Source organism: Xiphophorus hellerii, chromosome 20 (genome assembly GCF_003331165.1).
Source record: "Xiphophorus hellerii strain 12219 chromosome 20, Xiphophorus_hellerii-4.1, whole genome shotgun sequence".
NCBI lineage: Eukaryota > Metazoa > Chordata > Actinopteri > Cyprinodontiformes > Poeciliidae > Xiphophorus > Xiphophorus hellerii.
The window spans coordinates 15,907,243-15,929,535 of NC_045691.1; the positions used below are offsets into that span (position 1 = coordinate 15,907,243).

The window sequence follows — 22,293 nt, forward strand, 5'->3', positions numbered from 1 at the left end:
CGTGTTGTATGATGTTGTGCTTGCGCTGCTAATTGCGTAACAAAACACGTCTGCATTTAGAAAATGCCTTAAAAGAAAGTATTATGTAACATAAAACCAAAGCAGATTAAAAATTCAATTAGATCAAAAATGTACAGCGCTTTGAGACTGTATTAGGAAACAGCCTCAACATTTGTTGCTCAAGCACATTGGAATAAAATGTAACAGTTGCTCTTCGGCTTAAGTGCTGCTTCCTTAGGCGTCAGCATGTTTGATGGTGTCTGTATTCTGTGGACTGTGCCGGACTGGGAAGCTCTTTGTGTTAATTATCCACGAATTTGAGGGCTGAAGAATCGGAACAATGGCATGAAATTAACAGGCTGACAAGGAACGTTTTTATGGGCAAGTAGTAGAGAGCTTTTGACTGGCCAGGTCCTTTGACCTAAATCCAATAGAGTATGCATTCTACATGCTGATGACCAGACTGAAGGCAAAAGCTACTGAAGCAAGTAATATGGAGCTGGCTTGTTCCACCAAGCACCAGCAGGATGTGTCTGCTCAAGATATGTAAACTTGAGAATGTTCAAATGTGAGAAAACTTCCACATTTTATTTAGAAGAAAACTTAGTAAAATCACTTTCTGTTACAAAAAAATCTGTGGATGATGTATAGGTGTATTTCAAGAAATTTGAATATAACTGAAAAGCAATTTTATTTCAATAATTGCTGCTGACTGCAGAACACAGAAATATATATTTCATATTTCAAGTCTTTATGTTCATTTTGATAATTATGGCATACAATTAATGAAAGGCCAGATCGCTTTCAACATCGCGTCTCTGAAATGTAGATAATTACATATGAATTTTAAAAATTATCATAATTTCCGGAGTCTAGGCCGCTAATTTTTTCACACAATTTGAACACAGCGATACTGTTAATAAACTGCTTTATACCAACGGTTTAATTTTTATTTATTGGAACCAATATTTTTACAACAATATTTAGCAATAATTTCCACCATTGCATTCATTTCCTACCATCATACAACTCTACAACTTATCACTGCCTTGCTTATGGACTGCTCTCTTCTCTCTCCATGATAACGTTTTTAAATAAGCAATTTTAATTTGAAATACTTATTTAGTGAATTGTTTTTCAACACGTTTCTTTATTTTTTTTCATGTTTGCACAGTAGCTGAAGGATTTTTACTGGCATCCTATATTGTTCTTCATCTTCAAAGCTCTTGCAGTTTCCTTACACCCTAACAGAATCAAATAAAATCAACATTAACCTCTGACAGACAGGTAAAGTCTAAAGACTGTTAACTTTGATCGCACCACACACTCTTTTCACTGCAAAGTGGCAGACCAGAAGCTGCTCATTTCAAGGTAAATGAGATTGCTGTGTCTGGCAGTGATAGCACACTCACTGCTACCTGTCAGTCAGTGTCAGGTCCTTTAAAGTATCACAGGAAGATGGTACGTGCACACATGCGCACGCACATGCACACAAAACGCTTACAAGCTATATTTTGAGATCACTTCCTTTAATGTTTTTCTTTTTTTATTATTACTTTTAGCAGTTCATGGAGAATTTAATTCATTCATTTTTCAGATCTGCTTTATCCTTTTCAAGGTTGTGGAGGTGGAGGCAGCCTCATCTAGTTGTCACTTGGTGAGAGGCAGGGTGGACAGTAGACAGGTTGGCAGTCCATCACAGGACAACACAGGGATACACAAGACAAACAACTCACTGGATTGATCAATTTTGGATCCCCCCTTGACACAACATACGGTGTTTTAAACTGTGGGAGAAAGCCAGAGGGCCTGAAAAAAGACAGAGGAACAACATGCTGCTTCTCACACAAAGGTCCTACAAAGCTGAGACTTCAGCCGGAGGTCTTCCCGCTGTGTGTCGACAGTATCAACTACCAACCACCACACCTCTGTGCCGCCTACATCTGTGGCATTTTCTAATATGACAATTTTAACACTGTTATAGCAGCCAAAAACTACTTGCCATGCAGATAGTCTCTCCTGCAGAGAACAAAGTGATACTTCCTCAGTTGGGTGTTTTGTGATCTCAGAGCATCTCTGTTGCATATTAGGTGGACATGTTGTGTATGTATTGTGTATGCCTTTTATCTGGTCCGAGTGTTGAGCCGGCGGCGACCAGCTATATTTTTTAGCATTGAAGAAACCGTATTCTGTCTCTGTTTAAGAAATACTTCCCAAAAAAGGCAGAAGTAAGACCACAGCCAATTTTATTATGCCTGAGGCTTTTTATTAAACTAAAACAATGCAAGCATGTGCTGCTGGGTAAAATGTTGACTGACCTAATGTGGTGGGAGTTTTTAGTTGTGATGCATTTGATGAGAATGGAAGACAAAATGAGAGATTTTTGTATTTGACCTGCTAATCACCAATTAGATCTGATTTCTGACTGCATTTCTGAATAATAAAACAAAATAAATGAAAAAAAGACAAACACAACCAAACTATCTTAATGTTTTTTTTTTCTTGTAACAAGAATTGTACTGTAAAATAAATATAACGATACCATGAAGATGTACTTTTAAATACTGATGTATGACGAAAGTATATCTCCATTTCAGACTCTTAAATAATTTATTGACTGGTTGCTCTGATCAAAACCTAAGCAATAACCTCACTGGCATCCTTGATTCTTCTTATTGAAATCCCCAGTTTATACATTTAAAGGACAGGGGTGAAGAGGTGGGGTAAGGGAAGGAGTATTTTTTTATGATAAGGATGGGGGTGCACAGGGTCGCAGGTGTAACACTGTTGCTATCCAGCATGAAAGTGAATGAGTGGTTCTCTCGGGGTACCCCTGCTTCTTCCCACACTCTAAAAGCATCCAGGTTAATTGGTCTGGCTTAATTTCCCATAGGAATGAGTGTCTCTCTGCAAAACTGTTTGTCCTGTCTTTTTCTGTGTTGCTCTGGGATAGATTAACGACATGTTTGGGGTTTAGCCCGGCTTCTACCCAATGCTTTAGTACACTGAGGTACAATCCTCCAGCCCCCAAAACAACCTTGCAAGGATGAAGTTACAAGCAATGGACAGACGAATGGATAATAAGAATGGGATAAATTAATGAGCGTCTATGTGTAAATGTGTCACATTATAGCCTTGGGCTGATTAACATCCACTGTTCCTTTAAATTTAGGTTCATCCTTGTGAAGTGGGTGGTTTCTGCCACTCTCTTTACATCAGGATTGCAGTATCACAATGGTGTTCAGTGCCTTCTTCTTCTGATAGTAGCAACTCAGGCCCACTGCTGCTCCCAACAGGTCATTTGTAAAAATTGAATGGCGTTTTCTTGTTCAATCAGCAAATGTGTCACTGTGGTTTGTGGGTGGTTCAAATTGTCTGAACACCTCATGAATTTATTTGCATTTGACCAATTGCAGGTGCCAATTTCCTGTATTTTGTGCTGTTTGTAGCAATGACAATAAAAGTATTTATTAAAAAATAATCAAATAATCATTAATAATCACTATCTTAGCCCTACACCTGCCACTGCACATAGTCATGTTTTTAACTACAGAGGATATATGACAACAATGGGCTTAACCTATTAAAGTCTCTTAGGTCGGTTAGTCTAATCTTACAGTCTTAGCATACCATAATTCTTTGTTAAAGCCTCATTGCTTTATTGGCTTCAAGTATTTTCTTCTCAGGAGAGAAGACATCTCACCTATACATCTGTACATCAGTAGCTTTTGTTTTCATACTGCTAATTGGTCCTTATAATGGCAATAGGTATTATAGAAGAAGAAACTTCTAAGTTTCTCTCAAGAAACTTAGAAGAAAGTTTTGGGGTTTTTTTAAGCTAAGGAGGAAAGCCCACTTTTGGATGGTGCTCTTCAGCTGAATCACATGACTATGTGTAGTGCCTGAAAAACAGACCGTTTTTAGGAGAGCTCAGCTTTCACACAAAGTCATGTTAAATCCTAAACACTCTGTGTCTGATGTAGTGGCAGGAAGACTGTTGGTATTGGAAGATTCACTGTTACTGTACAAGATATTAATTTGGCCTACAAAGTCTGTGGCAGATAGTCAAAAAGCAGAAAAACGGCTTTGGTGGCTTGAGGCACAGTGTTGACTCTGGCTGTAGTTCTACTTTTGATGGATGCATGCAGATCTTTTCCCAATAATAGGCGCAGATTGTTAATATCTATGTGGAGCACCATATTGGACCACCCCTGGAAGCACAGATGCTCTAAAATGGGGATCATAATTTAAAAATGAAAAGACTAGACTAATTACCAAGATTTGCATCCAATTAGTCATCCTCACATCCTGAAGTAATTTGTTGTTATTAAAAAGAAACATTTAAACCTGTGTAACATGGGTCAATAACTTATGTGCTGCATTGGCAAAAGGCAAGTTCAACTTCCCAAATGTCTCTGGAGCACTTTTACTTTGATAGTTGAGATAGCAGAGGATTAGTGATGATCCATTGGATCTGATGATTTATTGGATCTTGTCTGCTTTTTATGTTACTCTGGCTTTGACATTACACTTTAGATGAAAGTACTTATCTTATCTGAACCCCCTGCCAGCTATCCCAACTAGACCTTTAATCATCTGCCACAGCTGATGTCTCTGCAGTAACTCCAAGGAAGTTAATACTTTAGTAGTTTCACACAAAATGATAGAAATTCCCACTGTGTGGCAAGCGTGCAAAGCTTTAGTAAAAATAGATCAGCAAAAAAAAAAAAAATGCAAGTAGTGCTTGACAGGTAAAAAAGGAGCATATTTGTCATGTAGAGCTTACATGCACTGAGAGAATGATCAAGGACAAGTACATCTGGATATTCACTCTGACCTACCAGGTCAAAACCAAAAACCAAAACCAAATTTGGTTTTGAAAATTTGCTTACATTTGTCACAATTTAAGGTTTACAACAGAGGCTAATTTAGAAATACAATTCCTTTTCAGTATCTACCATCGGACGACACAATGAGTGTCAAGGCTGTCACATCCGAACACATTATGGCATAATTATAATAAGCAAGCACCATTTTTCAGTACACCTTAGCTATTTAAAGTCAGAGCCATTTTGCTTTTAGAACTGAATTAATTCAACAAGTCGATAAAAACACATACTTAACAGATTTTGGTCAATACTGACATTATAGCACTATGTCATTTCTGCAGATTTCTCATGACATTCCAGAGGTGCTTAGTTTAGATTTAGATTTGGAGGTAATTGGAGCACAGAGAAATCGTTGTCATACTTAAGAAACGAGTTTGATATTACTTGAACCTTGTGAGAAGGTAAATTATCCTGTTAAATGTAGCCAAAATGGGTATTCTCTTGTCGTCAAGGGATGAATATGATTAGCAACAACACTTGATCAGGCTGTGGTGTTTAAATGATGCTCAATTAGTCATAAGAAGAAAATATCTTTCACACATTTAGACCACCAACAGCAGCCTGAGGCATTGTTATAAGGCAGAATGAATCCTTGCTTTCACGTTGTTTAAACCACATTCTGACCCTACCATCTGAATCCTGCAGTTAAAAATCTCATTGGACTTGGCAATGTTTTTTCTAGTCTGTTATTATTCCATTTCCGTAAGCTAATGCAAACTGTATCTTTTGTTTCCTAAGACAAGGGCAGCCGATGTGGCCTTCTGGTCATGGAGACCCTCTGCTTCAAGGTTCAACATGTTCAGAGATGGTATCCTGCATACCTTGGTTATAATAGGTAGTTATTTGAGCTGCGGTTGCCTTTCTCTCATTTTGAATCAGTCTGCCCATTCAACAAAGAAATTTAATTCACACTAAACCTCAGAGATGGTTGTATGCGACAGTCGTAGCCGATCAGGAATTTTTGAAGTACTCTGACCAACTGTGCCATGGTCAGTCATTTAAACTTCATTTCTCCCAACTTGATGCCATCTTTGAGCTTCCCGAAATCATCCCATCTTGATGCCTAGATGTAGTGAGTGCTGTCATGTGATTGACTCATTGTGTTAACCAGCAATTGAACAGATGTACCTAGTAAAGTGGCCAAAGTGTTCACATCACATTAGATCTGTATATGATATGACTCCAGGTAGATTTAGTTCTAAAATAATTTCTCAGACTTTGTTACTTTCTGTGTTTAGGTGAACGGGCAGATGGCACTCAGCGAGTAAGACAGACGTAAGGTTTTTAAAGGTCTTGTTTTGTGAAATTCATTTTGATAGTTCCACGACCTCTGAGGTGTAAAACACAAGCTATGAAAATTAGAACCGGTCTACTACTGCCAATCTTCCAGCTCTCAGTGTAACAGGACTGCCCCCTCAAAATTTTGTAGCAGAGTTCGGATTCTGTCTAGTGTCTGTGTTAAAGCTGTTATACCAGTAGTTATCAAGATGAGAATTTGCACCATCACTGGCCACCTATTTCCGAGCAAACCACTGAGACGAATGCAAAGTGGGTAGAAGTGGAGCTGCCTGTGCACCTCTGAAAGGTCTTAGCTGTTTAGAAAACACATAATGTTCTACTGTTGGCAGTGGGGGCAAACACAAGAGCCATCAAAGATCTTTTTTTATTTGAAGTAGTTAGAAAAGGTGTTCACCTTTACTGTCTGTACAGCCTGTGGAGGAAAAGTTTTACACATTTTCCTGTTCAGAAAAGCTCATGGAAATATAGCAGCCGCGGTATGTTTTGACAACTAAATGTAACTAAAAAAGACAGGGTAAAAAAAAAAAAAAAATCAAATGTCTTCTACATTTAGACTACTTCCTCTGCTACATTTGCTTTGGAGCAGCTGCTTCAAACAAGCAACTGATGCCCTTGCTGTCACAGACCAGGTTGCTCGTAGGAAAAACAGTAATTATACCTTCCTGAATGCTGAAGTAGCTAGTCTGCATCTGCCTTAATGTTTGTTTATGTTATTGTGTGATTTTGGTGTTTTCATATTAAGCCATGCACCAAAGTCGGATGTTTACACTTACAGACTGAACCATAGCATTATAAGGCAGGTGGAACATCTGACACGTATAACTTATGAGCCTTGGCAATATGGTCCAGTCACTGATGAGATACAATATATTGGAAGCTAAATATTTTGGAGATGCTATTATTGGCTAGTTTCCAATATGATCAGCTCTGACTATTGACTGAACAGTTGGAAACCTTAGAATTAGGTTGTTTTCCATTCATTGATCCTTCTATGCTTGGTAAAAAGATATGAGGAAAATAAGTGCAATACTGCAGTGATAACTCATCTATGCCAACACTTTTCACAATGAATGTTGTTTAGGGAAGAAGACTTTTCTATATCACTAAGGGTGTAAATGAAGTGAAAAGAAGCTCAGAGATGTAAGATGCTATTTAAAAGAAAACTGTATTTCAGTGACATGCCAATACTTGTCTGTGGTTCATTGAGTCTTGAGAGAGAACGAGACTTCCCTGTTTCATACTTTGGTTTGATATTAAGGTGAAATTGTTGCCTGCAGGTTAAAATTGTACAACCAAAAATCATAAAGTGAAATACTGATTGGTGCAGCTCTACTAAATTTCAGTATTATTACTGGTTTGTTTATTTTAAGATATGAAGGTCATATATTTTTAAAAAGGTTTTAAATAATTTGACACACCATAAAAAATATATTTCATATAGTTTTATCTTATGAGAGATGCTTTTCTCATTTTTTCCCTCATACATAAACTTATTGTTCAAATGACACTATATTACATCTAGATGTGCTAAGATTATGAATAATTTAGGCTAAACTGTGTCCCTAATTTTAACTGTCCCTTACTTGTTTACATGTAGAAAATAATTTATTTAAGTTAGTTTTGATTTGTTCTTTCACTTTGAATAAACAGTTTCAATCTTAGGAATTTGACTGTTAATATTGGACTATATTGTGGAATTTTGTATATTTTTACCCTATATTCTGTACACACTATGTTGTTTAAACAATACAGCTACAGGAAATGCTGTACAGTCAGAAATTGGCTTCATGGAAATGTGGCTGTGGTGAGCTTTCCTCTTTTCTTAGCATGTCAAATATTTTTTCAGCTTTTTCTTTTTGTGGCTTTCTCAGTGTTATGCTACTGAAGGGCCATGAATGAAGACATTACTTTTTGTGTACTCGTTTTTCTCCGAACTGACAAGGCCACATAAAGACCCATTTAATTTGGTGAAGTGTAACCGAGGACTCACTCATGCATCTGTGAGAGTGGATCCAACAGTGACCCTCGATTGCCTTTTTTTCATTCTTTGAAACGGCGCTGATATGTCAAGTACTGTTTCTCCCCTCAGATCTCATTCAGATCCAAGGATGCAGGACAACATGGAGAAAACAGGTTTTGAAACAGCAAGGAAGCAAGTCCTACTATTATTTTGTCCTTTTATGTTTTTGTGGTTGAAATTTATTCACTGATCTACATTGCATATTCCTCCACTTCTCTTCTGAAGCCTGCTGACGCCCACTGAGGGCGTTATGGTTCTACCTTCATGGTTCACTGATAATTGAGTCGTCTTATGCAGTTTGGCCAGCAAAGAAATCTGACGAGAAATTCCTTTGAAAGTAGAGTCCCTCATGAATACAAAACTCTGCACACTTGAGGTAGAAGTGTAATTGTTGTGGCTGATGAGTGCTTGATTCTCTTTCCAAACACTCTTTCAGTTATTTTTAAGAAATCTGTTAAAACGTATTTTAGTTAGTTATTTATTTTTTCTTTTACAGTAACTTTCTGAGAGCAGCGGTAATCTCCCCAAAGGCGGGGAATGTTCTTAGTTGCATTGTTGTTAAGTCACTTATTTCATCCTTGTTGAACATTTTGTAGTTTTGGCAGTGTGACCCCATTTAGACTGGAGCAGTCAGTCACCAAGCTGCCCTAGTTTTGCCATGATGAGTTTGTTCACTTTGATTGTAGATGCATGCAGTCTGATACATTTTCAGATACACCAAATCAGATTTTATTAACTTAGATGTATGTTTCCCACTGCTCCTTTTGTTGTCAAGAAGCCTCTGTGTGAGTGGCTAAAATCCCTGTTAGACTCCCAGATGGGTTTGGCGGTACAAATGAAGGACGTGGGCTTCTGTGTAAGTATTAGCAAATCCATGAAGCGATAATGAAATTGTAGACTGTGACTGGTTGCTTTTGCCCGACGTGGAAAGAGTTTCCGTCTCTGCTGCTAAAAGCTCAGTCAGCATCCTTCAGTAAACTGGATCTGCTCTCTTCTCTCCCCAGTTGATTCGACTTGCTCTGAGCTCTCTTCCTTTTTCTCTGTCACATCTCAGCCATTAGGTCACAGAGCTGCCAGGAAGCATGTAAAAAGATCTGCATGACACAGAGACACTGGAAAGAAGGGATGAAGTATTTTGGCATGTTTTGTGCAAAGGAGCTCTATCATCTAGTTTTGCATTTTACTAAGACAGGACCGCAGTTTGCTTCTAGAGTTATTTGTAAAATGGACACACTGTTGACTTTGTGAAAAGATTGGAAATTATCTGCATGCTTCTAAAAATATTTTGGATACAACTTATATCAAATATTAACTTCCCATAAAATGAATAGTGGGATAAAAAGCATACCAGCAGCTGAATCTGCTATAAATGATAAATTATAATAAGCAGTGCTGCTTATCATTAATTTATTATTTATTTTTAATTTATTATTTATTTGTGTTTTTACAACCTCAAAAACACACAAGGTCAAAGCTAGAGATGCATTTATCAGGCTTCTGCACCAAAGTAGAGATTTAATGTTCAAAAGATTATATTTTTGTTCAAAAATTATTTTTACCATTCATCATGGACCACATGTCCTGTATGTTTCTAGATAGGAGTAGATAAGGGGCCTTCATTTGTTGAACCAAAAATGAAGTGCTACTCACTCTTGGCTGAGCTGCAGGTTTTGCTAAAAGCAAGGTTTTTTCTTTCCACTATTGCCACATGCTTCCTCAAGATGAGCTATTGCAGCAACATTAATTACTCAGTGTTATTGACCAGGTTTGCGTACATAGATATATTATGACCAACTGTCCTAATGAACTGAAGTAGTCATATTACTTTTAGGATTACATTGGACTGTGAGCTATTCAATCATATCTGACTACTTGATTTTTCTGTATTCATATAAATTAGAATTTCTGTAGAATTGAAAACAAAGTGCCTCTAGATAACATTTGTTTTGAATTTGCAATAGAAAAATAAATATAATTAAATAAGTCTGGACAGCAGCATTGCCCCACTTATTCTTTAAAACATGTGTCCCTTATCTTTTTATGGTTTCAACTAAACCTAGAACAACGTTCATCAAAATGAATTCTGTTTGACGTGTTGACAAAGCAAAAGAAAATGGCTTTTTTAATGTGATGCAGGTAATGAAAAGGGAAAAAAAGAAACAGATTTCTTTTTTTCTTCTATACTTTCAATTACTGGTTAGTTCTGTTTTGTTTGAACAAGATATTAAGGGCTTTCACATGACTATTCTGTATTTGTTTGCCTTAGTTCTTGATTTTGTTCTACAGCGTTAAGTTTAGATGTAAATAAAATGACTCTCATATCTACTGGAGTATAAAAAAATCTATAAAGCATAATTGTTCATTGCAGCAGTACAATCTAAATAAAAAAACTAGACCATTAATTTGAGTACATTTAGTCAATGAGGTAAATATTCCATATTCAGATATCATAGTGCGCTGCAGCATTTTTTATTAGCACTTATTTTTTCTAAGTGTATCAGAGAGTTCAGGAACTTTTAATGAGTAGTTCATGGTTTAATGCTTCCATCCATCTCCTGTCTTCTAAACCTGCTTACTTTTGCAGGGCTACAGGGTGGGCAACAGGACAACACAGAAACACATATGAAACAACCATGCACACACACACACACACACATTCCTAATGCCAATTTAGAGAAACCAGTTAAGTCATGTTTTTAGATTGTGGAAAGAATCCGGAATATCTGAGCGAACATACAAACTCCATGCAGAAAAACCCGAAGCCAGGATTTGAATCGAGCAAGCAGGGCAGATGTGTGTAGACAGTCATATTTCAGGAAATGACTGCAGGAAAATAGTTCCTTTCCTAAACGTGCCTATGTCTGTGATCAGAGCAATTATTGAGTTTAACACATATGGAACTGTGACAAACATGGCTGGACAAAGCCTTAATGTTATCTCGGCACCACACACTGTGGGGAAAAAAATCTGGAAAGCAAAACAACAAAGAGTGGCATCTCTGGGTTCTCCCAAAAAAAAAAATATTTTAAGGCTTTATAAGACATCTTCATCAGAGGTGGCCAAAAATGTAGTGTGTGCTAAATGACTCAGAATGGCATTACTTTAATCTTTAACTTATATGTGTTGAGACGAGATCGAAGCTATTATTATTATTATTATTATTATTTTTTTTTTACAATATTGATATTGTAACTGAAACGATACTAACTAAATCAATATTGATTTGTCCTCAATGGATGTGTAAAACCCATCAAATTGAGGATCTTGCGTTACAGAATAAAATTGATTCAGGAAGTTTGTGGCAGCTGAGTGCAGTTATTCTATACCATAAGTGTATGCATTGACTATTCTTCACTTCTTTGTGTTGGAGGATTTCTGACTGCTGTCAGTGTGGTTTAAAAAAAAACCTAATTACTATGGTACTTCTTGTGCACTTAGACGTCCTTGTTGCTGACAAACTTGAAACTAAACTGATTCAGACATTATGTAAATGATCATCTTAAAAAAGAGCAACTACATTTTTTCTTACTGCTGTTCTGGATTTGCATTAATAAGGATTTGTAATGTTGTATTCAATTTATGCAGAAAACTCTTGACAGTATTGTACCATTTGGTAGGTTAAAGTTCAGAGCTCAGTCTAGAAATCATCTTGTGAGATTTATCTCAAACCATCCATGTAATTTGGTTTTCTTTCTTATTTCATTTCCTTAGCTAAGCTTTGTTTTTTAAAATGAATGGTAAGCCAAGCCTATTTTTAGTGCGTGTTGCTGCATCCTGCAGTCTTTTGTAGCTTTATACAGTTGATGAGTTCCATGTAATCTAAAACACATTTCTCTTTTTAATCCACTGTAAGTGGAACAGTCTTTAATGTGATTTGATGATACAAGAAAAGCAATCTTTTCTATTTTTTCTCCCCCTCTTTGTTTGCAAGGAGTTGAATGATTATCGAAAAGCCCTTCTGCCAACGCCTGTCTGAACTTTGTAAAACTCTTTGAAAACATCAGTTATCTAACCTAGACAATTGATATTAGCCAGTGCTGTCTTGTGGCTGTTTCCAACATCTGTAGTGCTGTCAGCATATTGAAGCTGACAGTAGGGATGTTGTTCAAAATGTTATCCAGTGCCCCTGCATTTGGTGATGTTATTTTACAACAACAACGCCTTTAATCTTCTTACCACCACTCCATCCATGCAAACGCCGTGACCCTTCTCCGTGGTCTTCTGCCTGCCATGTTTTCCTGTCAGTGCTACTCATACATATGGACTGATCAGCGTGGATTTTTATTTTTTTTTCTTTTTGCAAGTGCGACTGTGCCAGTTCTGGGAGGTCTGCCAGCCGGCATACAGCATGCATGCCTTCACCGCGAGGGACAAAACGGAAATGACAAGGCAATTGCCATTCTGTCAGCATTGCCATGGAAGCGCAGGCATGGCTGTTTATCCCAAGGTTAATGGGATGACGTCTGGAACTGAAAGTGCCAGATTGAGAGAAACATGTGCCTGTTTTATTTAAAACTACTAGATTGCAGGCAGTGGTGTCACATCACTCAGAGGAAAGCCTCGAGCAGGTCGGAATAACAAAATTAACATATAGCTTTACAAACATCACCCATATTACCTCTAGTGTGTATTAAAATTTGATGAGGGCTTGATTTAATTTTCTTTTAAATATCTGATTAGTAGATGATGCTTGCTAGTTCATGAGCTGCGACTGATATAGCAGCAGATAAGAGCTTTAATCTATGAATTAAATTGAAATGAAAGTGAAGGTTTTAAAACTAGACCTGCAAGAATCCAAATGAGTTTACCTCGTACCGTTTCTTGTAGCCGATGGCTGCTTGTTTTGAGATGAGTGTACTGAATTGCTTCCTGCCGACTTGACGCCTGTTGTATTAAAATTCATATAGGAGCTATTTTTGTATGCAATATGCATTTACAAATGCAGTGTTGTGTGGATCCGTCAAGGACACATGACCGCATAAATGAGCCACTTGTCACTCATCTTCTGCCGTTAGAGGCTGCTGGCTCCTTTTGTAAACAGCTGAGTTGATGAATCGCACTATATGATTTATTTAGAAACTTCCCTCCCACAATTTATTTTCATGTTTCTCCTTAAACTGGAAGTTTTATTTGTTTCAAAGCCATAAGATCCAACTTATAGCAAAACTTTTAATTAAATACATACATGTTACAGCCAGTGGAACTCAACAAGCCGAATAATCAATCTGTCTTGGTATTTATTGATTACAACTGTACTCATTTATTCTTTGAATCAAACTCATGTAGAGGTTACAATATAATTAAATTTATGAGCCACTGTGTGGAAATTACTCCTTTCACGTCTCGTAGCTACTGCTCATGTAAGAATTTGAACAATATATTTAATGCCATGTCTACAGTGCCTTGTAAAGGTATTCACACCCCTTAAACTTTTCCCTATTTCGTCTGACTACAACCAAAAACTTATTTGTATTTTATTGAGATGCTATGTGATGAAATACTTCAAAATTGCTGTAATTGTGATGTAAAAAATTGTTTTGTGGTTTTATTTATATTATATTATATACATTTATATTAAGCCAACTTTTACTTTTAAGCATTTTATTAAAATCCACTGCAATCAATGATATCTAGAAGTAATTCCTGATTAGGAAACAGATTATAAACTAGTTTCATAAAGCTCCACACACCAGCTATGTCAGCAATTAAGTTGTGGAGAATTTAACTAGACGGAAAGAGTTTAGTACCTGTAAGTTTACAGAAAATTGTCTGTAAAACAGAGAAGTAGTGTAAATGGCCATGGCAACTTTAGATGAGCAGTAAAGGTTCAGGTGGCAGAATCTGTTGACCCAACTCTTAAGTTGTCCTCTACAAAAATCTGACATTTATTGAAAAGTGACTTTAGCAAAACAATTGTTGAGAAGGGAAAAAAAACGGTGAAAACGCCCATTTAAACTCTGCCAAAGCAAATCTGGGGAATAAGGTGTATTGGCCAAAATTAAGCATTTTTTTTGGGCTTACATACAAAACATTACATGTGAAGAGAAAATAACCCTACATATCAACCTGAACATAACACTCCCACAATAAAACATGGTGGCATCAGCATCATGCTGTCTTCAACACAGGTGGGAAAGCTGTTCAAAGTCTATGGGAACATGGGTGAAGCTAAATATAGGACAGTCCTGAAGAAAAGCCTTTCTTAGAAGCTGATGAAGAGTTGAGACTGGGGCAAAGTTTTGCAGTCCTAATTTTAGTGTAAAGCGGTGCTACAAACTTTCACTCATTTCACACAAAACACATTTAGTATTTTGATTTGTTAAAGAAAACAAACATTGGAAGTAGCTTATCATTTTCCTTCTATTTCACAATAATAGGTTAAAATATACATTGAGGTTTGTGGTTGTACCACATAAAAGCGTTTCACTGAGCATGAATACATTTGCAACACATTGTAAACTAATACAGCTGACTACTGTACTACCCAACTACTGTTCAACTAAGGGAGATTTACCCTTTTGGTTCCCTGAGCAAACTGAACAGAGTTCCCATATTTTGAGCAAAAACACAATAATCTATGAATAACTTTTCCTCAATGAGAGTTGTATTGCTGAAAGTGGAAGGAGAACATCACTGTACAATAGAACACTCATTTTATCCAATAACAGAATATCAGACAAAGTGAAATAGCCATTCTTGAATGCTGCTTCAAGTGCTGCTTTAATGACATCCTGTTGAAGTCGCTCTGGTCATTCTGTTTCCTCTAAATATTCCTTATATCTTGTTCTGAGAATTTTTCTACTAAAACATGCATTTGTTCTTACTATGCTGGTTTTGATGCTGCATGGCTTAATTGCTATCTGCTGGTGCTTCTAGTACTTTTTAGAATCTGTTTGAATGAGAATCTAGCCAACTGGAGTTTTTTTTAATTTTTTTTATTTTTTTTATGTAAAAGCAGCTGATTGAACTTTTAAAGCACAACTAAGCTCTAAAAAAAGACCCTAAAGCCTGGAGAAGTTAAACAGAAAATCTTGCAGATGTAGAGCAAACTATAAAGGAAGAAAGAGGCCTAAGGGAATATACCGCTCTCTCCACATTTATTGGCATCCTTGCTAAACATGTGGGGAAAAAAAGCCTCAAAATAAATGCATCGTTTATTGCAATAGCAAGATCTCAGTCTGAAAAAAAAATGCTGCAGTTGTTTATAAGTGAGCTCCTTTACTATTTCTTCCAGCTATACATACATACATACATACATACATACATACATACATACATACATACATACATACATACATATATATAATGGCAAAATACACATGACCATCATCCAGTGTAGCTGGTTTAAACTTTGAAAATATTACTCTAACTCTAGATACAGGCAGGTTTAGGCCAGGAGACATATTCTTTCATCTGTTTCCTGACTTTAGAAGAGCAACACTCTAGGGATGAAATTAGTACAAAGAAAATGAGAAGACAAGAAATATCTTAAAAATACAGATCAAAAGAAAATAAAACGGATAAAAAAAAAGTCGAAATCTGTCAGTGTGGAAAGGGTCATTTTTAATGCTTTGGGAATCCAGTATAGAACAGTGAGAACTATTACCTACAAATCGAGAAAACATCAAAAACTTATCCAGGAGGTCACAAAAAATGTAGAACGACATTTCCTCACTTCCCCCAGTTAAGGGCAGCATTCATAATTTAAAAATAAGAACAAAGACTGGGTAAAACTTGGCATCCAGGGGAAAGATTCAAGTCCAAAACTACTTCACACCAAATATAATGAAAAGATCAGTCTCATATTTGTGAGAACAACGTCTTGATGGTCTCTAAGACTTAGGAAATTATTCTGTGGACTGTAGACATAAGTGGAACCTTTTGTGTCCTTTCACAAATAGCATAATGCACATTATTTTAGAAAAACAGCATTAAGCTTATAGTCAAACATTGTGGTGTTGTGATGGTCTGGTCTCTTTCTGGACCTAGATGCTTTTCCTTAGTTGATGACAGGTTAATAATACAAAACAAGCAGTATATCCCCCTCTGACTGGCTAAAAATAACATTAATACATTTTGAAGATGCTTGTCTAGGTTTTGATCCAAATAAAATGCTGGAGTGTTGACCGCAAACCCCCACAATGTGCCTAAATTAATTAAAATAAAGTCGGCCGTTCCCTCCATTGGTGGCAGAACCAGTTATTAGGTTTTGGGAGCAAATACTGTGCAGCTGGAGCTAGGTTGGATTGGAAAACCATTTCCACGTAATACATAAGGGCTATCTTATTATTATCATTATTTTTTATTTTTTTAATTTGTTTGATTTGTTTGATCTAAAACTATTGTGAAAAACAAACTAAGGAGAAGAACAATTTCTCATGGTACAATATATAGATGATTTGTATATCTATATACAAATAATGTATATAGATATACAACCCGCTATACAGGAAACCGGGTTGTGAAATGGAGGGAAGACGAGCAGTACAGGTCAGCTGGCCAAGACTCAAATCTGCAATGGCCACATCGCAGATGTTATGGTTTATTTAAAAAAACCACAAAACTTAATGATTAAAACACATATCACTTTAATATGTTGCAGTTGCATATGCTGTATTTTGTAAGTTTTGTTAATTGCTATTTGCAGCATCAAAACATTTGCAAAAATAATAACCAAGAAACAAAACAATTGCTGCTTTTTGCTCATCCTAAACAGGGGGCAGTAAATGTAGGGGCCCCTGGACCATTTCTTCACCAAAATATTGCAGCCTGTCTAATTCCTAATGCCTCCCACTCTGGATTTCAGGGTTGACAGAAAGCGCAAAGAGAGCAGATAAAGTAAAAAAAGGGGAGGAATTGCAATGCTTGTTAAAAAACAAATGATTTATTCCTGGATGCGTCATTTGGACCGAGCATCTCCCCAGACTGAACACTGGACGGTTGGCTGTGATCTTTTGTCTCTTTTATCCTCTCAGACATTTTACCTGTGTCATTTTCTTTAGCTCAATTGTGTTCTGGCTACTAACAAAACACTGCAATCATACATCCCCTTGTGCAACACTTTCTAAATGTTTCCGAGTTACTTAATTCAGTAGTTTCACTGCATCTATAAGAGGTTTTAAGCACATTAAATGGGTAACATGGTGGTGTTTCACCAAAGCCAGAAGCAGCTGGAGACTGATGTAGTAGGTAATATTTCACACAACATTTTGGAACATGTAATTATTTTAAATTTCTTCACCTCAGACTTGTAAAGAGTCCTGGCTGCAGTGAGAAAGGCTAAACCCTGAAATTATACTCTGATTCTGATGAATGGCAATGAGGCAGATTAATCGACTGCTGTGCAAACCCTTACTTATCTGATTTTTAGGACTGCACCTCCTTCTCTGTTCCTAAAAGGCAGAAAGATCCCTCTAGCATTAAATGGGATGTAATTTGTGTTTGAATGGAAAGTTAGCAAAAGATAATTTTTTTTTTTATATCTCTAATTTAGTTTTACTCACTTCTCTGAATTATAATGGTTCTCAGTTAGAATTTTTTTGTTCAGTGTTTTGGAGTTTGAAAAAAGCTTCAGATCTGCATCTAACTTAATCTGATTATTTCTTTGATTTTGGAAAACAATATATGGAAATTAAAACAGCTGTTTCATTTTTCTCTTTTTACATTTTGCTTTTTATAGCAATTTAAAAAGGGCCAATTTCAAAGTCCTATAATTCAATTTCCAGATGCTAACCAATAATAAATGTCTTTTTTTTAAACATTAATTCAATACTTATTTATTGCACACCAAAGGTAGTAAATTCAAAAATTTGGTGGAAACATTATGAACATGGAAAGCAGAGATGAAAATGTATGACTGGATAAAGAGATGACAAGTTTTATAGTCCTTAGTTGTTGATAAATTTGAAATTTGTCAGCCAAACAATTTCAAAGCTGTTGTTGGAAATACAATCCAGACTACTCTGCTGGAGACACTACGCATTTTAAAAAAAATAAATAATTGGGACTGATAATAATCCTAAGTAATTGATTTAGACTAGTTTATTTTTGGTATTTTTCAGAATAAGCATGTCCCAGTTTTTTAGTTTGAGCTTCAGTTCAGTCAGGAGAAATATTCACACTTAGTGTACATACTTAATATTTGATCTAAGAAGAGCATTTTTGGAGCAACGGCATCATATGTTTGGTATGAACCAATTGAAGAATTTATTAAGATGTATGTTTATTCTAACATAAATACTCTTGGCCATCAAGCCATACCTGACATGGTTATCACACAGGAATTCATACTTGGTTAAAGTACAGCAAATTTTAAGATATAAACATAGAAAGTGATTTTGATCTTATTGGATGGTACCCATGGAGCAGTGGAATCAGCCTCTCTGCGATCCCATCCCTTTTAGTCCTGGTTTCTCAAACCTCACACTGTGGCCTTTTATAGTTGCCTCTGTTGTCGGATGATTGACTTTTTTTCAGCTGTTACATTTTGATGAGGCTGTTGATTCAAAGTGAGATTAACCTCAGAGTAGCTAGGCTATTACATAAGAGTGAGTCATTTCTTTCATTGTTGATATAAAAAATATATTGCTTCAAAGAGCTTTCATCTTTGAACCAAAATATCGTGCAACAGTGCCGCAGGCAGTTAACTGGGCTTCACAGTTTCTATTTTGTATAAGCTGCGTTGTGGCTAACGCGAGCTCAAATCAAATGGAATGGAATATACTGAAGATGTATTTTTGTAAACAAAGCCTTAATAGAAACTTTTGTAGGCATAAGGCTTTTATCTGAAAATTGTAAACATTTGCTCCATGTTATGTAAATCCTCCGTGTTATGATTGGCAAGCGGCTTTCAAATTGCCTCATAGTATTAATGTTTAATTTATAATGTGTTGTATCCCAGGCTATGAGATACTGTGACATTGCTGGTGCAGAAATATTATTAAATCTATAGTCCTCGCTGACAAAGTTAATCCTGCTTTCTTATGCAGTCATTAGTTTTACATGCAGCTCAAACGCACTGTAAAACTCAACCCAATTCAGAGCTTTATAATTCACTATATTGCAAATTATGTGTCACACGATTTTGACATTTTGTCTGTACACCAGTGGACAGATACTGTGCCACCAGAAAATGTTCCCTCCCCTTCAATTTTTATACATTTTGTTACAACATAGACTTATACACAAATTGATTTGAACATAATTTTTGTTTAAAAAGTCTACAGAGAGTTTTGTTTTCAGACTTTTTTTAAACATTTATAAGATCATCCATCCATCCATTATCTAACATGCTTATCACTTGTGGGGCTGCGAGGGGTGGCGGTGCCCATCTCCAGTGCTCAACAGGTGAGAAGTTGGGCACCTTAGATTATAAGGTAATTCTAAATGTTTAAATAAATAAGCACACAAGAATTCACATCCTTTTCTCCAATGCTAAAAATGTAACTCCTGCTATAAAGCTCCTTAGAGATTGTCAAACAAATTGAAACAAAATCCTCTCGTTCGGTGAATCCAAAATACAAATTCCCAAGTATCATGTCTTGGGAAAATTGGAGACAGCTACTCTAGCTAACACCATCTCTACTGTAAAGCAGGGTGGTGGCAGCGCATGTCCATACTAACCAAAACTAAGGCAGTGATTTATCTTTCAACTTTAGTGTTCTGAAGCACACACCCAACATAACAAAGGAGTGAGTTCAGGCACAGGTCTACATAAAGTCAGGCATTCATAAAATGATTAAACTAAAACTACTGAAAGTAAAAACTGTAAAGAAAATAGGTAAAAATAGATTAAAAAAAATCAATAAAACGATGCAATGGTGTCACAGTTCAGCAGAGACATACAGCTCTTGAAAAAAATGAGGTCACTGCACTGAACCCAATTGAAAACCTTGTGATTATTCCACCAGATATGGATTTCTGAACTCTTCCTGAGTTAAAACCTTAGGATTGTTGCTTCTAAATGAATATGAACTTGTTTTCTTGGCATTATTTGAGTTCTAGAAGCACTGCATCTTTTTTGTGATTTTGACCATTTCTCATGTTCTGCAAATAAGTTAAAAAAAAATTGCTTGGAATTTTGGAGACATGTTGACAGTAGTTCATAGAATAAAAGAACAATGTTCATTTTACTCAAAAATATAAAGTAAAATCTGAGAAACTGATCATATAAAGTGGTCTCTTAATTTTTTTCCAGAGCTGTACATGTTTGAAGACCAAGGATTGTACTGAAGAGCTTTGGATCCAGAGGTCCTGGATCAAAAGTTACTTTACTTTACTCCTGCAGCGATTGTGCAGGAGTAAAGCATGTGACCCATGTTCGGAGGTCTTGGTCTGCAACAGAACCGAGTCCCGGCCTGTTGACCTTTGCTGCATGTCTTCCCCCTCTCTCACAACCTACTTTCCTGTCTGATAATTGTCAAATAAAAGCCACCAGAGCTGGAAAAAGCCTTTGAAACAAAAAACTAAAATGAAAGAAGAAAGGCAGGCGGCACCCTTTGTCGTTGACCTCATCCACATGAATGACGGGTCCAAGAGGAGATCCTCTCTTGATGCAGCGTTGAGAGAACTTCTTTTGCCTACCTTTAGTGTTTTTAACTTCCCATGACATCACATGATTTCCTTCCTGAAACTCATCCTCTTCTTGTTGAAGTAGGTTAACGCAGTGAATTGTTAAATCAAAAAGTTATACCAGTCTCCTATATTCAGTTATTCAGAGTCCAGCAGAGTATATTTTTGAGAAAAAAAAACAAAAAAAAAACATACTCCAATATATTTTAGGAGAACTCTAAAATGTGGCAAAAGGTGAAAAAATAAGTAGGTGCGAATATTTTCTGGTGGTAGTGTTTGATTAATTTTCTTAATTAATCTCCTTAGTAAGTATTTCACTGAATTATAAAGAACCTTACGAGATATGTGTGTATACATTCACTCCCCATCCAGTGTGTGCTGTTCTCTGGTTGAAGTGGTGAAAATCTGCATGTTTCAAAATAATCCTGGATCACATTGTCTCTTTGAAGGAGTCGGGCACATTCTGTTTAGCTGCAAGGTGTTTATACATAGCAAGACATAAAGCCATCCTTGATTCCCCCTTTTTTTGTGACTGGGAGTTCTCATATCTCTTTTATGAGCTCATGGCAAAGTTGTCCTATATCTGTAGGGAATGAGATCATGAATATTGTGTTAACCCAGAAAAGTTGAAATCCACGCATGCCTTCTTGTTCCCCTGATCCCTCAGCTTTTGTTGTTGCGTTGGCCAATTGTAGCCTGGAAGAGATCAAGGGGACCCCTGTCGGTTGTGGATTATTCCTTTGTTGAAGTGCCACTGTAGGGGATAGAGGATTAAAAGAGCAGAGAGTGAATAGGGATTGTACAGGAAGTTATTCAGCTGCATATAACATCCATGAACCATTAATATGAAGTTAGAAAAGTTATTGATTAATGTTTATTTAATTTTTAAAACAACTTAAAGGAATGTGCATTAACTTGGTTTTCTACCTTAGTTTTAGGGGTTGTCACAAAGATATTCCTTTATATGGGTAATCTAGACTAGGATTATCAACACTCAGTTGATGTGTTTTCTTTGTAATCTCAGCATAACTAACATAAAGTACCATTTGACTGTTTCTTCACCATGTTGCCTTCATCGCCCTGTAGACGGCTGCAGCAGCAATTTAGAGTTGATTCTATTAGAGGTAACTAGTCTCCATTAGCCTAACTTGTGGATAGTCTATATCATTTTGTGTCTCCTTTTTATTCTGCAGGAAGCCATGGGCCTCGAGGCTGGGCAGCTTCTTACCCAGAGTGTGCTGCAAAGGACCAGTCTCCTGTGGATATTGTAGATGAACAAGCTCTGGTGCTGGACGAATACCAGATGCTGGAGCTCGACAAGTTCAACATAGAGTCATCCAACCAGACCACCATGAAAAACACTGGAAAGACAGGTGGGGATCTCTAATGATCAATAATGATTATGAGCAAATAAACAGTAGTATAAATTATTTTAAATTGAATCCATTTTATCAAGAAACTGTTAAAAAGAAATTATTCTGGAAACCCTTGTTCATTTAGGGGTCCAGATCCAGG

The 22,293-nt window shown here is 36.5% G+C and overlaps 1 protein-coding gene across 1 annotated transcript in view; it reads left to right on the top strand.

Annotated features, from left to right (window-relative positions):
* The window catches only part of ca16b (carbonic anhydrase XVI b), a 155,543-nt gene that overhangs the window by 61,393 nt on the left and 71,857 nt on the right, over window positions 1-22,293 (top strand). Inside the window, 1 exon segment of the mRNA XM_032549643.1 lies at window positions 21,972-22,151. Coding sequence (XP_032405534.1) covers window positions 21,972-22,151 — 180 coding nt within the window.